The sequence below is a fragment of the Prionailurus viverrinus genome, chromosome B2 (genome assembly GCF_022837055.1).
Source record: "Prionailurus viverrinus isolate Anna chromosome B2, UM_Priviv_1.0, whole genome shotgun sequence".
Taxonomy (NCBI): Eukaryota; Metazoa; Chordata; class Mammalia; order Carnivora; family Felidae; genus Prionailurus; species Prionailurus viverrinus.
The window spans coordinates 137,308,565-137,325,251 of NC_062565.1; the positions used below are offsets into that span (position 1 = coordinate 137,308,565).

Genomic DNA, 16,687 nt, shown 5'->3' on the forward strand with positions numbered 1-16,687 from the left:
ACAGGGAGCTCTTTAGGGTCCTCAGTCTTTTTTTTTCTTTTTTTAATTAGCTCTCCTTCAATAGGATTTTCATAGGCATTGTTTTCATAAGAGCAAATAATAACATGTAAAATGAAGTTTCTTCTTAAAGAAACTAAAATTGATTGCTTTAATTACATACCTTTACCAAGTTATCCTCAGGGAACAAAAAACTACCTTGTGGTTTTCCTTCTTTGATGTAAGTTGAAGACGTGCAAATAGTTGTTCATGGTGTTTGGTTCAGAAGAGTTTGTTTTAATTGTATATATCAAATATGTTACCTCTTCGTTTTTTTTTTTTTTTCTTGTTGCCAATTTACCAATTCTAAATTTTAACGTAGTTGGGGGCAGGAGAAAATCCATTTTGTCTTCAGAGGCTTGTATTACAAACCTGATTCTGCTCTGCACCTACTTCTTTTCTTGTTAAGGGATGAATTCAATTGCACAAATCTAGCGTCTTTTATCTGTTAAACATGTCAGTTCAGGAATTTCACTTGGTTCTATAAAGATACACATCTACAATGGATGACCAATGCAAATACAACATTCAGCCAATTGGCCTCTGACCCCATTCAGCTCTCCTGTCTTCTGGCTTGCAAAACAACCCTTTTTGGGAGGAAAGTGAATCAAAGTTAATTCTTGGTTTGAATGATCATCGGCTGTTTTCTTCTGAGGCTTAAACGTAACCTCATTTTTTTTGGTGTTAAAGCATGTACTGCATAAACATCATAGGAGACCAAACACTGAAAGTTTCCTTGAGGTATCAGAAATCTGCACCTTTTGCTTAAAGTTAACATCTGTCTGGGTAAATTTCATTTCTGGTTCTATTATTTCCTCAGTTTGTCCCGGTTAATGAAGGCAATTCTAAACACAATAATTGTGCCTGGATATTTGAGGCAGTGTGTGGTCTCCTACTAAAGTTGTCAGTTTACAATTTTTCTGTCTAGTTTGCTAGTTCCTATATACAAAAGAAGAATGTACATGTTAATTTTATCTGAAGCCTGTGCACGTAGCAATTTTTATAATGTATATCTAAAGATGAAGCACCAAGTTTTATGAGACCAGCGTTTCTTGTTAAAGCCCCACCCACCCTATTCTACTTGAGATTGACCCTTCAATTGAATAAAGAACAAAGAGTTCTGTAGTTAAAACATTTCACTGCAGGGACGCCTGGGTGGCTCAGTTGGCTAAGCATTAATTAGACTTTTCATTTGTGCTCAGGTCATGATTTCCTGCTTCCTGGAGCCCCGGATCAGCTTCATGCTGATAGCGTGGGATTCTCTCTCTCCCTCTCTGTCTGCCCCTCCCCCACTCTCTCTCAATATAAATAAATAAACTTACAAAAAACCCACACAATATGTCACTGCACGTTGCATCTTGCCTTTAGTGAATGGGAAAGTGGAGACACAGATGATCTGAATTACAGGGTGTGATATTTCCTCATTTTTTTTCTTTGAGAATGGGAAACATTTTAAAATAGTACACGTCATCTCCATAGTCTAAATTCAGGTGTAAGAATTTAGACTTCTATACATGGACTTCTTCATAAAACCATGGCAATATTTATTCATTTGTGGAGTTTAATGTTCTGCACAGTATAAACCAGACTGCTTTTGAGGGATAAAGACATGGACGTGACCTCTGAATCTTAGAGCAGAAACTTCTTGTGGGAAATTGGCTGTATGTCCCGAGAACTCAGAGAAGAGTTGGGCTGCGTATAAATCTGTGAGTCGTCTGCATTTATGATAAGGGAAGCTGTAGCCGTGGAATAGATTCTCCTGTGAGAATTTGGAGCCATAAGAAGGGCCTGACATTGAGCCCCGTGCAGATTAGCTTAATGTTGGTTGGAGTGCATCTGCAAATAACACTGGGAAGCCATGTCCTGAGGGGTAGGAAGGACACGGGAATGTTTCGTTTTATGGAAGCCAAGGGAAAAGCATGCTTCAGGAGGAAGGGAGGAGTTGTCAGGTGCTTCTGATAGGTCAAGTATGATGTGGGCTGAAATACCTGTTGACTTCAGTAATAGGTGTCATTGGTGATATCAGGATTTAAGCGGCTTTTGTGGGACAGCTAAGGGAGAAAACAGGCGTGGGTTGAGCCATGCAGGAGAGGTGAGGACAAAGCAGACCTCAGGTGTGTAGATGTCTCTGAGGAGTTGAACTAAGAAGGGGTAGGATGTAAGATGGAAGTTTGAGAGTGATGTGAGGTCACGGGAGCCCTTTACTATGGGACAGAGTCACACGTGATGAACGTGAATGAGAAGCAGTTGAGCAATAGGGAGTCAGTCAACAAGAGGGAAAAGAAAGAGGATTAATAAACGGTAACAGCAACAGTATTTATTGAGTGCTTACCACATCCAGGGCACTGGAAAACCCTTGACATGTAGTCTCACATTTAATTCTTAGAGAAATGCCACATAGTGGGCGCCATCACTTTCTCTAGGCGAGAGAGGGGTAAGTGAGACCTAGAGATGTTAACTAATACACTCAGGGTCCTCCAGCCAGTAAGTGATGGACTAACTTATCAATTTAAGGACTGAACTTGGCCGCCACCCCAGCTCAGAACCCTGGACTGGAATTTAGGTGTTCCAGGCTGCGTTTGAATACCTACCTAAAGATTCTTCCAATTATACCGTGAGAAAGGCCACTTTGAAACTGTCTGAAAGCTCCAACAGTTTTATTTCGACGATTTTAGTTAGTGGCCTGAGTCCAAAAAAAGGAAAAGCCTTTGTTGAGAAAGTGTGTGAGTGTACATAAAACCTTGTGCCTCCAAATATCAACTGTATGAATTGAAGGTGACTTTTGCCCAAAGAACTCCGGAAGTTATTGGCTGAGACGAAAATCAAGGCTCGGGGAGTTTTTTCCCACACTTTGAGAAGGGCAGGAAAAGCATGCATGCGAAGTCGCAATGCAAGTGAGTGATAGGAAAACAGGCAGCTTCCCCGTCGATTCTGACTGGCTCTGTTTCCTGAAATAATGTGAATTCTGTTCTCTTGCTCTTACTAGGACATAATGACTACATGTGTCCAGCTACCAACCAGTGCACGATCGATAAGAACAGGAGGAAGAGTTGTCAGGCCTGCCGGCTCCGGAAGTGCTATGAAGTAGGCATGATGAAAGGCGGTAGGTACCTGCCAGCCAGGGTGCTTGCCTGCCGGGGGAGTGCATGCCTGTCGCCCAGCACTGGCTGTTTCTCTTCTCTTCTCTTCTCTTCTCTTCTCTTCTCTTCTCTTCTTTTCTTTTCTTAAAAAAGTTTAAATGTGTATTTATTTGCTTAGAGACTGAGCACAAGCCGGGGAGGAGCAGAAAGAAAGAGAGATAGAAGCCCAAGCAGGCTCCACGCTATCAGCGCACGTCCCCATGGGGGGCTCGAACTCGAGAGCCATGAGATCAGGACCCGCCCCGAGATAAGAGTCGGATGCCTACCTGGCTGTGTCACGCAGGCGCCCCTGGCTGTTTCTGTCCCAACAACCGTGGCAGTGGAGTGTTTTCCCTTCTAATTAGTTGTTTCCTAGTTCTATTTTTCATTGCAACAGAAGTCTTTTTTATGACATGCTTTTTTTTTTTTTTTGTAAAAAAAATAGAAAGTGACTGGAACTGGAGATTCTAAAATGCCATTTTGTGTTTTACGTTTTACATGTAAATACTTATATTTTAAGTCAGAGGGGGTGTGGGAGGTGGTGGTGGAAGGAAAGGAAGCCTGCTCAGGGAATTATGCTAGAAGTATTTTCCAGTGATTGTTTATATTGCTAACGTTAGAAAACGGTGTCTGAGAATAGGTCTTCCCTAAACTGAGACTTGTCAATGTGAAAGCTAAATAGCTAATGTATAATCTTCCAATCTCTTAACATCCCTCGAGGGAATTTAAGTTTCAATCAAAAGATAGCTTTCTCCTTCAGAAATTGACTCAACCAGCAACTGCTGTAACCTTAGCACCTGGCATGGTACTGGGAGCAGCACCTCAGGAATGAATCCTGAGCGCTAACAAATCATGTGGCACTCAGGATTTGTGCCTGTGTGCTTGTGTCTTTGTGGCAATGGCTGTGTGTGTGTGTGTGTGTGTGTGTGTGTGTGTGTGTGTATTTGTGGTTTTCTGTCCCCTCTTGTATCCAGTCTTCCAGTTTTGTTTTATGGGAATCCAGTGTCTGGTTTTGGGGGTATAAGGTGCTCCATTGATGTGGTTGCCTGATTGATCTTGTCTTCTTGGGGATCCAGCCTTGAGGAACACAGATGCTAGTCTTGGGTAGCCTTCAAGGTACTGAGAGAGAACAGATAAAAAATGCGTAATTAAAGTCATGGCGTATTCAGTGTTTCAGGAGGATACAAAGGGGGAGAGGGGCCTATGATGTGGTTGCCTGCTGTCATAGGGGAAAAGCTTTCTGAAGGAGACGAGATTCGGGATGGGTTAAGGAGAACAGAGTTACAGTGAAAAAGAATAGAGATTGTGCAGATAGAGGGTGGCTAACCTTTAGCTCATTAACACTTGGATGAAGGAGGAAGCAGGAGAAAGACCAAGAACTTGGTGGGTAGGACTCTTACCGTCGAAGATTCCTGAGTTCCATGGTCACAAACAAGACTGCCAGGTTGGGATTTTAAATACAGCATTTGGAATAAAGTCTCTTGATGAACAGATGAAATGTTGAATTTATGCATTGTATGAGCTGTGACTGTATGTCTTGAATGTCTGACAAAGCAGTTTCAATTCAAAGGGTAATTAATTCTAAGAATTTAACAGCCACATTCTGAAAGTGACACTTTGAGTCACAAATGGATTAAATATTTAAGGAACTCATCTTTCTTTGTACCATTAGAGAATTAGTCAGGCTTAATAAAAAGCTTCTTAAGGTAACTTGATAAGTGACAGGAATATAACATCTACGTGTAAAAAGTTTAATTTGAACCAGTAGAGTCCAAATTTAATGTGCTTTCTTGACAACGTCAGGTAGATTAAGCCCAGCCTCTTCCTTTCTCTCTGAAAGCTGCAGTAATCAATTTGTGAATATTTCCAAAGCATGTTTTCCCTTGAGAGTACCCATGCATTGACCCCACTTCATAAAAACAATTCTGTCTTTCCTAATTTATATCCAGATACGGTCTGGCTGCATAAACATAAATTATGTATACTCATTGGTAGTCTGACAAAAATCTTAATATGCAAAGACATAATAAAGGTCTTCCCACCATCATCAGATCCAACTCTAGATAATCTGACCGCACCTCGCTAGTCTGCATGTGCATGCATATACTCATACATGTGTATTTATGACCGAAACCTGTATCTGTGTTAGTTTGCTGCTGTATTAGTTTGGTTGGCCTGCCTTAACAAAGTCTATAGCCAGGGGGTGGGAGGGTGCGGGGGCGGTTTAAACAACAAAATTAATTTTCTCACAATTCTGGAGGCTAAAAGTCCAAGAAGAAGGTGCTGGAAAATTCAGTTTCTGATAAGACCTCTCTCCCAGGCTTTCTGATAGTTGCCTTCTCACTGCGTCCTTTTCTCTGTGGGCACAGACATGGGGGAAGCATTCTGTGGTATTGTCTCTCTTCTTATAAGGGTGTCTGTCCTACTGGGTTAGGACCCCACCTTTATGGCCTTATTTAATCTTTGAGTACTTCCATAAGGGCCTTATTTCAAATACAGTCGCATTGCAGGTTGTGACTTCAACATATGAATTTTGGTGGGAAATAATATATATTTATAAATATATGTCATTTTAAATATATATATTATTTATGTATATGATATTATTTATATCTGATCTGTAACAGCTGCTCTATCAAAATACTATAGACCTGATGGCTTAAACAACAGAAATGTATTTTCTCACAGTTCTGGAGGCTGGGAAGGCCAGGGTGAGGGTGTCAGAGGTTTCGTCTCATCTGAGGGTTTTCTCCTTGGCTTGAAGATGGCCACCTTCCCACTGTGTCCTCTCATGGCCTTTTCTCCGTATTCACACGTCCCTGGTGTTTTCCCTTCTTCTTATAAGGACACCAGCCTATTGGATTAGACCTATCTATATGACCCTATTTAATCTTTATTATCTCTTTAAAGCCTCTGTGTCCAAATACAGTCACATTCTAAGGTACTGGGGTTGGGGCTTCAACATAAACTTGAGGGGGGATGGGAAACAAAACTCTGTACTTAATATCTCAGAGGGATTTCTCAGTGGTTATTCAGTATCTGTCTACATATAATAAAAACGTGTCTTTCTGGCAGTTTGTATACATATGTAAGTTTTATGCCCAGCTTTAAAGTTGTAAAATTATAGGCTGTGCAAACATTCCACTTTAATTATATGTGTAAAGTGTTTACCTTTATAGCAATGGAATTTATTGTATTTTCCACAACATGGAATACCACACACATAACCTCATGACACCTTGTATAACAACTCTCCAAATCCTACTGAAGACTTAATTTACAACTGGAAGTACAATTATAACTATAAAATTTGAAATTACTTGTGAAAACAGCTGTGACTAAATAAATCTTTACAACATTTCCTACTGGTTTCATAAGAATCCAGCTTCTTAACCAGATTTGACACCAATTAGAATATTGAATTTCTACATATGACATAAAATAATTAGTTTCAGATAAAAGAGAGAGAACCCTACACCTACCCCCTATTTTTTTTTAGCAAGACTGAAAAAATTTACTGAAATGTTCTAAAGATCTGAAAGAGTACATGATTTATCTACATGAGGAAATTATTTGAATTCCTTACGATGCCTACTTTACCCTGAAAATCCCAACATCATTATTAGATTTGGTTCTGAGCCAAGGTAGTTCAGTAACGTGCAGGATTGAAAAATTTTTTTAAATGTTTATTTATTTACTTTTGACAGACAGAGAAAGAGCACAAGTGGGGGAGGGACAGACAGAGAGAGAGGGAGACACAGAATCTGAAGCAGGCTCCAGGCTCTGAGTTGTCAGCGCAGAGCCCGATGCGGGGTTCGAACTCACAAACTGTAAGACCGTGACCTGAGCTGAAATCGGATGCTTAACCTACTGAGCCACCCAGATGTCCCAAGATGCAGGATTTAAGATGTGCTTTAGGGGATGCATTTCCCCATCTTTGTGCACATGCTAGTCTCTCTGCCTCAGTTGCATTTTCCTCCTCACCTGTGCCCCTCCCCTTCAACCTTAGAAGGCAGATTAAATGTCTTTTCTTCAGGGAGGCCTTCCCTGTTGCTTCACGCTGGGTTAGTTCCCGGTGTTCAACTTTGATAGCAAATAGCTCTTCTCTAGTTACTGTAATTATTGTTAGCTATTCAACAACTGGCCATAAACTCCATGATGGCAGGGACTCTCTCTCTGTCCTGTTTACTGAGCTAGGACATAGCAAGTCACAGAATAAGTGTTCAAGATGGATGACTCAATTCACTTAAACAGTTACTTGTTGAGAGCTTCTTTAAAAAATTTTTTTTTTCAATTTAAATTTTAGTTAGCATGCAGTGCAATATTGGTTTCAGGAGTAGAATTCAGTGATTCATCACTTACATACAACTAGACTTTCTTACGCGTGAGCTATTATGGAGACAGCAAACATAAATAAGACCCAGTCCCTTCCACCAGTGTCCTGTCTTTTCGGTACAAATAGGACATTTGCATATGAAGTGGCAAAAAAAGCCAGAAGACAAGTTGAGATTGGGTTGGAAGCTGAAGATGAGAATGGTCAGTGGAAGTTCAAAGCTTTAGCCAACCTCTCCTGGGTTAGTCCGAGCCAGCATATTACTCAGACCATCTGACTCCCAAGGGGTACAATTGTTATCAAAGAATCTGCTATTCTAGTTTGTTTTGTGGAAAGAGGGGAGGCTTCAGAGTTGGATTTCCTGGTCTAAGTACTGCTGCTCTTCAGACTTGCTGAGCAATCCTGGTATAGTCACTTTGATGAGCTTCATTATCCTCAGATGTAAAATAAAAATAATTTCTACTTAACAAGTTTGTTACAAAAATTGCAATTCATAACATATGAAAGTACTTTATAAATTTAAAGTACCACACAAGTGTTAGCTATTATATCTTTCCTTTTCTCCCTCTCTCTCTCTCTCTCTCTCTCTCTTTCTCTTTTGTTGTTGTTGGAAAAAAGAGAATGGCAGTTTCATCACTTGTCATGGGAAATGAATATCTAATTCCTTTGCGGGGAATAAAAACCTGGCTCAGCCACATCTGCCTTTTCTTTTTTTTTTTTTTTCGTTTTGGAGTCACACATTGGCTAGAGCTTCATGTGGAGTGAGATTTGTTGTGTTTTTCCTTTGGTGATGTCAGAGATTTATTACACAAACCCGTTAAAATTCTTTTCTCACAATAGACTCAAAATGTGTTGGTGGCAAGGTTTTCATTTTCCACATTGAAAAAGGAAAAGAGGAAATTGGGACACAGAAATTAATTGATGGAGGAAATTAATTGGTAGACATGCACTGCCGATTCTGGTTGTTTCCTTGTAACATCTTACAAAGAGATTTGAAGGGGAGTGGGAGATACAGGCTTTCAGTTATGGAATGAATAGGTCACGGAATCAAAGGCACGGCATAGGGAATAGAGTCAGTGATATTTTAATACCGATGTGTGGTGACAGATGGTAGGTATATTTGTGGTGAGTGTAGCATAATGTATAAACTTGTCACATCACTTTGTTGTGCACCTGAAATTAATGTAACTTTGTGTGTCAGCTGTACTTAAAAAAAGAAGAAATTTGAAATAAAGTAATATTGACTAGTCTTTCTTTATTTTGATAACGATGTTATAGTTTCATTTTGAGAACTATTCCAAGACAATAAATAAATTAAATAAGTTGTTAAAATTTAGAAGTGAAAAGATACTAATAATATAGATGGGGAGATACCTGTTATATGTCCAAAATAACTCAAAAGCCCAATGAAGAATTGGAAAATAAAATATTTCCTTGTTGCCTCAGGTTAATATTTCTCATCATGAGTTACTATAATTCATTGTCTTGAAGGGATAAGCTCCCACTCCAGGAAATTAGGTTTCCCTTAATCCTACATTGGCTATCTTTTACCAAGAGTAATTGACTGATTATTAATATGAATGATGGTAGAACCAAATCAATGAATTGAGAATGTAAACGTGAGGTTCTTTCTTGGGATTGTCCAGTAATTCTTGTGAGAATTGTAACTGCATGTGAATTGAGGATTTTACAGAAGGCAGGGTTAGGGCTTCCTGTTTAGGGTCTGATTTAAGCAAAATGTTAAAGAAAAGCTAGCTGCTCTTGACCAAAGAGATTCTGCACGTTTTAAGCGACGGATACATATTTAAGCACCTATATATTTATATTTTAAGTACCTTTATGTTTATGCTATTAAAATATTATTTTACTAAGGCATATCATGGATGTTTAATTTATTCAAGATTTCCCCCATATGATCATTTTTCATTTACAGACAAAGCAATATACTGAATTAAGTCCTTGAATGCATATAGGACCTTAAAGATTACAAATTCAGTGCTTTGCAACATTTAAAGCAATCAAATGCTTCTACCAGCCGTAGAAGTCTATAAGACTTATAGACATCAGTCTATAAGACAGATGAAAGCTGATTTGGCATAGACTCTCTTCCCTCAGTTTGGTGTTCCTGAGAGACCTTCTAGGAACCCCAGGGCGCGAAAAAACACAGTTTGCAAACCATGGATCTAATCTAACTCCTTCATCTTCTAGGTAAGAAACCTGAGGCTAGAAAGATTAAGTGACTTGATCAAAGTCTCGGAACTACCTAGCAGAAGAATTGAGCCTAGAGTTCTAGATTCAGAGTTCTTTCTTTTTTCCAGCACACCTGTTTACAGTAAGTACTCCATGCTGCCACTCACATTTAACATGAAAAATAATTGACTAAAACCATGGGTGGCATATCACTAAGTTAAGGTACGCAAACACAGGCACATACTCCAGACAGAAGAAATCCAGAGTAAAAGAACCCACCTTGCTCTATTCTTCTAGAGAACATGGTGATACTAAGACTTCAGTGATCTGTTGACCTGGGGAGCTAAGGTCATTGGGCCTGCCAAGTTCATAGCTAACTTATGAATAGCTGCCTCTTTCTGCTCTAGCAGTGGTGGAAGCAATGGCAGTAGTAGGGGACGTGGAGTGTGTCGGGACTAACTCTGAATTCAGAGAAAAGAGGAGGTGGGTAATGACAACATTGGAATCCATTAGTTTAGCATGAATGGGGAAAATGAGGTGACAAGTCGTTCTATCCAAACACTGGTAAAAATGAAGCGATGTCCTGATGCATTGTGCTCTCAGCTGCCTGATAGGGGTGGAGGCAGGTCAGCATCTGTGGCTATTTAGTTCAGTTGGGTGAAATGTGATGGCAGGTAGCCCAGCACTGCCACGCCTGTAAGAGCCATGCTGCCTTCAGATCTCTTGATGGAGACAGAACAGCTTCCTTACAGATTGGGCAGAGTATGATGGGATCAGCTCACTTTGAAGATGGATGCCCTACTGACTACACCAACCCAGACTGCTTTTGTCAGGGTTACCAACGACTTTCACGCTTCTAGATCCAACAGACAGTTCTCAGTACGCATCTTGACGAGTTAGCAGCTTTTGACACAGTAGATAATCCTCTCCTTCTTAATCTACTTTCTTTACTTGGCTTCCAGAACCATATACTCTTTTAGTTTTCTTCCTTCCCCGGTGGTCACTCTTTTTTAGGTCTTTGTGTGTTTCTCATCATCTTTTCTGACCTCTTAATATTGGAGTGGCCCAGGGTTTATTTAGTCCAGGGACCTCTTCTGTTCTCTGTCTCAACTCCTTTTTGGTATCGTCTAGTCCCAGGGCTTTAAGGAGGGCACTTGTCGGGATGAGCACTGAGTGTTGTATGTCAGTGATGAATTACTGAGTTCTACTCCTGAAACCATTACTACACTAGATGTTAACTGACTTGGATTTAAGTACAGTTTAAAAAAAGAAAAAAAATACCATTTATATGCTGACGACTCCTAAATTTATACTTCCAACCCTAAATGCAACTGCTCATGTGACTTCCTCATTTGGGTATCTAATAAACATCTCCCAACTCCATTTGGTCAAACTCGAATCCCCTATATATCCCCTCGAATATGCTTTATCTTCAATCTTTCCCGTCTTAGCTAATAACTTCATCTTTTGAATGGCTTATGCCAAAACATTTGGGTCATCCTTGACTCTTCTGTTTTCCTCATACCTCACATTCAGGAAGCTACGGTGGCTTTACCTTCAGATACTCTCAGAATCTGACCACTTCTCACCACTTTTATTGTCATGCTGGTCTAAACCACCATCGTCTTTCTCCTACTTTATCGCTGAAGCACTACCTGCTTTTTCCCTTGCTTCCCTATGGTCTGTTCCCCCTGCAGACACATTAAAAGTGGAAATCAAATCAGACCACTTCTCTTCTCAAAACCTTGCATGGGCTTCTGTTCACTCAGCCGATGTCATTACAGTGGCCTCAAGTCCCTTGTCATCTACTTCCTCCCTACGTTTGCCTCTTTCACCTCTGTTCCTGTCACCGTGTCTCTTGCTCATTCTACTTGAGCTCTGGGGGCACCCTTAACCCCAGACACACTCTATTTTGGACCATTTACTCTGACTCTTCCCTTTCCCTGGAATGCCATTCCCCTGGAGACCTGTGTGCAGAACTCCTTCACCTGCCTCCAGTTCTTTGCTCCATTATCATTTTGTCAGTGAGGCATGCCCTGACCATTCTGTTTAGTAGAACAGTTTACTTGCCCACACATTCTGCAGTAGTCTTACCTCCCTACGCCCCCAGCCTACTCCACTCCTTTGTTTTTCCATTGTATTTCCACCTTGTAATATACCATAAGATTAATTTTAGATTATGTTTATTGTTTGATGTCTGTCTCTCTTACTAGAAAGTAAGCTCGGGATGGGTGTTTACGAACAAATAAAACACATTGGTGTATTTGGTCTACTGATATATTACAAGCACATCGATCAGTGACTGCATATACTAGGCAGCCAATAAATAGCTGTAGCGTATGCATGAATTACTAGAATGAATGAACGAACTGAAAGTACATGATCACTGTAGAACTCTGAATAGATTGAAAGATGGAGGTTTTTTTGTTTTGTTTTGTTTTGTTTTAATTAAGGGAGACTATCTTCTGGGAACCTAAAACCTGGAGTATAGTAGTTAGCTTCTACTGTATCACAGAACCTCGCCTCAAAATCTCAATGGCAAACACAACAAGCATCTATTACATGGCAGGGAGGTCCACTGGGCAACTGCTGGGTGCACTCATATGTCTGGCTCTTTTGGCTCCAGTGGCTGGGATGAACTCAGTTTTGCTTGGCATGTCTCTCCTCCCCGGGCAGGCTCGTGCAGGCATAGCCTCATGGTGATGACAGAGGCCCAAAGGAGAACATCCCCACATCACAAGCCTGTTTCAAGCCTTTGCTTGCATTATCTGCTGATACCCAATAGGCCAAAACAAGTCAAATGGCTGAGTCCTTAAGGCTTGCAGGGGTTGAAAAATTAGGGCCATGTTTGTAATTCATCACAACCAGAAATATGACCTTTTCAGATTTTGGACTGAAAAATAATTATAGCGTCCTAAAACCTCAGACGTGGCGGGGGCAGGGGGTGACCACTGGGTTTATTTCCCCTTCCTCACTCAGTGTGGGAATCCTGCATGTCACATTCCTGACAGCTTATGTTGGAGCACTGCAAACAACAGGTATTCCATTTTCATGCCTCCCTTAGATACAGGACGAGTGGACACCATGAGTGAGAAAAACCCCGAAGCAGATGTGAGCCAGTACTCCTGGAAGTATATGGGCTCGTTTCAGATAGGCTAGATTTCACTAATTTATTCAGATGTGGGTTTAGGGTCTGCACGTGAATGTGACAACTGCTCACGAATGCGGTTTAAAAAGCAGTTAAAGGTAAGGCTATTTAATATTTCGGTAGGAGCTTCCTGCCTGTTATAAAATCGACCAAAGAACGTCGACAATCCTATTTAATTTTTATTGAAGTTATAGTTAGAATGCCATTTTAATTTTTTTTTTATCCTGAAGTAATTTGATTGCTTATTTAGAGGTCAGTTTAGTTCTTACAGGATGGCAAGAGGGATCTTTATTTACTTTTCTAAGAATGACCTGGAAAGTTAGAGGGAATGCTGACAGGCTTTTGAGGCCAGGAAGAAATTTCAGGACGGCTCTCTCTTGTTCCTATAACTTGCTCTTGCAAAAGTAAATTGGCCTTGGAAGGATGTAGAGACCCTTTCTTGAGGATAGAACTTATAGAACGTAGAATTTGGGGGACAGCAAATTGTATGAATGAATTGCTGCTCTTAAATTCTATAAAGCAAAGACTTCATGAATTTTCATGTGTTTACTTTTAGTTTCAGTGATGGTGATGAGGATAATGAATGGTGCTTAGAGCTGAGAAGAACTAAAGTCACCTAGCCCCAGCTTGTTTGCTTTTCCTTGGTTTTCAGCTGATTGTTCGTGTCCAACTCACGCAGCTAGTTAACTGCTCAGACAAGAGGTCAAGACTCATGACTCCTAGTTCAGTGCTCCTTTCATTACACCGCACTGCCTTGCTGAACTATAGCTATTTAGATCATTGTGAAAGATACACACATGCAAAAATAAAATATTAACATCAGATAGACCACAATTATGACTTAGGAACGATTGCTGTGGACACAAAATACTACTTTTCAACAAGAACGTTAATCAACACATTTGGCTTAGTTGCACAGCTAATGTACCGTAATAAATTTATATGGTGATGGATATGCTTTAAAGAGTTACTTAATATTTAATTACTTACTATTGCTTAATATTTAATGCAATTTTAAAAAGGACATTTTCTCCTTCAGGCCACAGGTTTCCAGTATTTTCCAATAACAATTTCAATATTTGTTGCAAAGTCTCTTTGTTTTCCTTTTTGTATAAAAAAGGGCAACTCTGCTAGGTAGGAGGCCTGGTCAAGGATCAAGTGTGTGAGCTGGTTCTTCTGAGGACCCTTGGACAGATCACTTCATTTTTCTGGAGTCAGTTCTCACTTTTGAAAAATTAATGAGCTCAGGACTCAGTGGTCTCTAAAGTATCTTTCAAATCTTAAATTTTATGATGTACAATCTAAGTTCAGATTAATACTGAAGAGGTCAGAATCGAAAGGCAAAGATAGTGTATATGCATTTCTGGATATGAGGAACGACCTCAGCAGCCATCATATTCATATTTCAAACTAAATTTGCAGAGCAACTAGCGATAGGAAAAACCTGTTGGAATGGCCAGAGCGATTCTCTTCAGTAATGAGTATAGAAAGAGAATCTCTCCTGAGTGGGGAGTGTCACAAAAATCCGTGTGTTGCTGCCATCATGATGGTCGAACTATATAATGTGGCTATGATGTCACTACCAATTATACAGCCACATAAATGAAAGAATTCAAGAACTAAGTTTGTTGGGATAGGTCTTCAATATAACTACGCTCTTTTCTGTTATTAGAGATGTAATAGTTATGCCTAAGATGTGAGTCCCAAGAACCGGTGAAACTTTCTAGTTTCTGCCTCGTGGGACAAAGGAAAAGGCTAGATGGTGACTTCTGAGAAGTTCCTGATTAAGCATCACACAAGGTAGTCTGGTGATGTTTGCTTGAAAATGTATCCAGTAAGTGTGAACCAACACACCTGCGGTCAGACTTCTGCGACATCTTTGCCAGCCCTGAGAGACCCTAAGGTAAAGTGTGGAGTTGTGTATAAAGAAAAGTCTGGTTACACCTCGAGGCAACATGCGGTTTAGTTTAAACCTGACTTGAGCAAATAAAAGTTGGCAAGAAGCACACAGAATTATACTTAGGTGTTTATATCTTTAGAAGCTTACTTTAAAAGACTGGCTATGATTGCATTTATTTTTAATAACTTTTAGGCAGTTTTATTTAGAACGTTTTACATAACAAATGCCAGGTCAATCCAAACTTCTTAGCCTAAATCATTTACAGATAACCTTTACTGAGCATTTACTATGTGAAGGTCTTAGAGACACAAGGGTAAAATGTAGTCCCTGACCACAAAGTCCAGTTCATCTAAAGGTGGAAAGAAACCATTAACATCCCCTCAAGAGACCTAGGATTGGAGTGGGCCTAAAAATTCCTGCTGTCTTAGCTCACCCACCAGTTTGGACCCTACTGATGTTAATGCACCCAGGAATGCACCCAGCAAGCTCAAGTGTGCTAGCTGGCCCATTGTATTTACTTTCAAGTTCTGGCTGATGTTCCCGGAAATATGTCGTATTTCCAAGTTACATCCTGCCCACCCTAGATTTATTTCTTTTTCTTTGTGGGTCTCAGTCTCATAGAAAACATGCTTCTGTGAAAACACCAACTACCCCATCAGGCTATTCTGAGAATCGAATGCATAAGTTATCTTTTGATAATTATGAATTGGCAGATGTTAGGCATTATAATTCATATATGGTGTAGCATTTTGGTCTTCAGCTTTTTTTTTTTTTTTTTTTTTCCAACGTTTATTTATTTTTGGGACAGAGAGAGACAGAGCATGAATGGGGGGAGGGGCAGAGAGAGAGGGAGACACAGAATCGGAAACAGGCTCCAGGCTCTGAGCCATCAGCCCAGAGCCCGACGCGGGGCTCGAACTCACGGACCGCGAGATCGTGACCTGGCTGAAGTCGGACGCTTAACCGACTGCGCCACCCAGGCGCCCCTGGTCTTCAGCTTTTGAAATCTGTCTAGAGATGTGTGATCTTGAGCAAGATACTTAAGCCCTCGGAACCCCAGGTCCTTTATTTTGTCAAATGAGGATAATAATAATTGCTAATAAGGTTGTGCAGGAATGAAGGTATAGCTTTCAGTATTGTATTTGGCTTTTATCCAACCAGAAAGTTGCTCACAACAGGTAATAAAGAGCACACACAATTTTTGCCGTATGTACCTAATCTAATGTCCAAATAAAATGCAATTCCACTAGATTATCATCATCATCTCAGTCCATCAAGAATTGTTAAGTAATTAGTTATTAAGCATGTAGTTCAAAGCAATCAGTAATATGTAGGATGTAGTGTCTAGCCCTAAGGAATCTACAATTTGCCTGTTGCCTACCCTGGCATTCAAACTTCTCCACCCACGAAATCTCACCTATTTTTTCATGCTTCTTTCCTACTCTCCTAAGAAATTTTTGGCTGCAGCAACCAGGTTTCCTAAGAAACTTTTGGCTGCTCATTGACCACAGAACGTACCTTGTCCCTTTATGCCTCCCTTCAATCTCAAGTTGGTTATTAATACTTTATTTATTAGTAATAAATTTTCCTGTTTACTAAAGTCCATCTCTTTAACTCATTTAGGACTCCTTGGAAATCATCCCCTTTTTCCTCTGAATACTTAATAATATTTTTTCTCTGTGCTAATCAGAGGGTCAGTTGGGCTGCTGTTAGAGCCCCTGTGTTAATCCAGGCAGTGAACTTTTTGATCCCTGACAGCCTGAAGACAAGACGGACACATTGGTGTGGAGTCAATTCCAACTGCAAGAGGGCAGTTTCCACCATCTTGGCACTTGACTCCTGCTTGACCTCAGCTCTGTTGATGTTAGCATACACTGCAACATCTGTCCTCTGCCTCACCTCCATTTCTCAGCTTTGACATGACCCCATCTACACAGAAGCTTTGATTTTTGACTTCTAGC

General features: G+C 40.3%; 1 protein-coding gene across 5 annotated transcripts in view; it reads left to right on the plus strand.

Moving 5' to 3' along the window:
* Positions 1–16,687, plus strand: part of ESR1 (estrogen receptor 1) — a 380,605-nt gene that overhangs the window by 178,369 nt on the left and 185,549 nt on the right. For all 5 annotated transcript variants that reach the window (XM_047860318.1, XM_047860317.1, XM_047860320.1 and 2 more), the window contains one exon: positions 3,023–3,139. In XM_047860318.1, the coding sequence (XP_047716274.1) occupies positions 3,023–3,139 (117 nt within the window). The remainder of the gene's footprint in view (positions 1–3,022; positions 3,140–16,687) is intronic.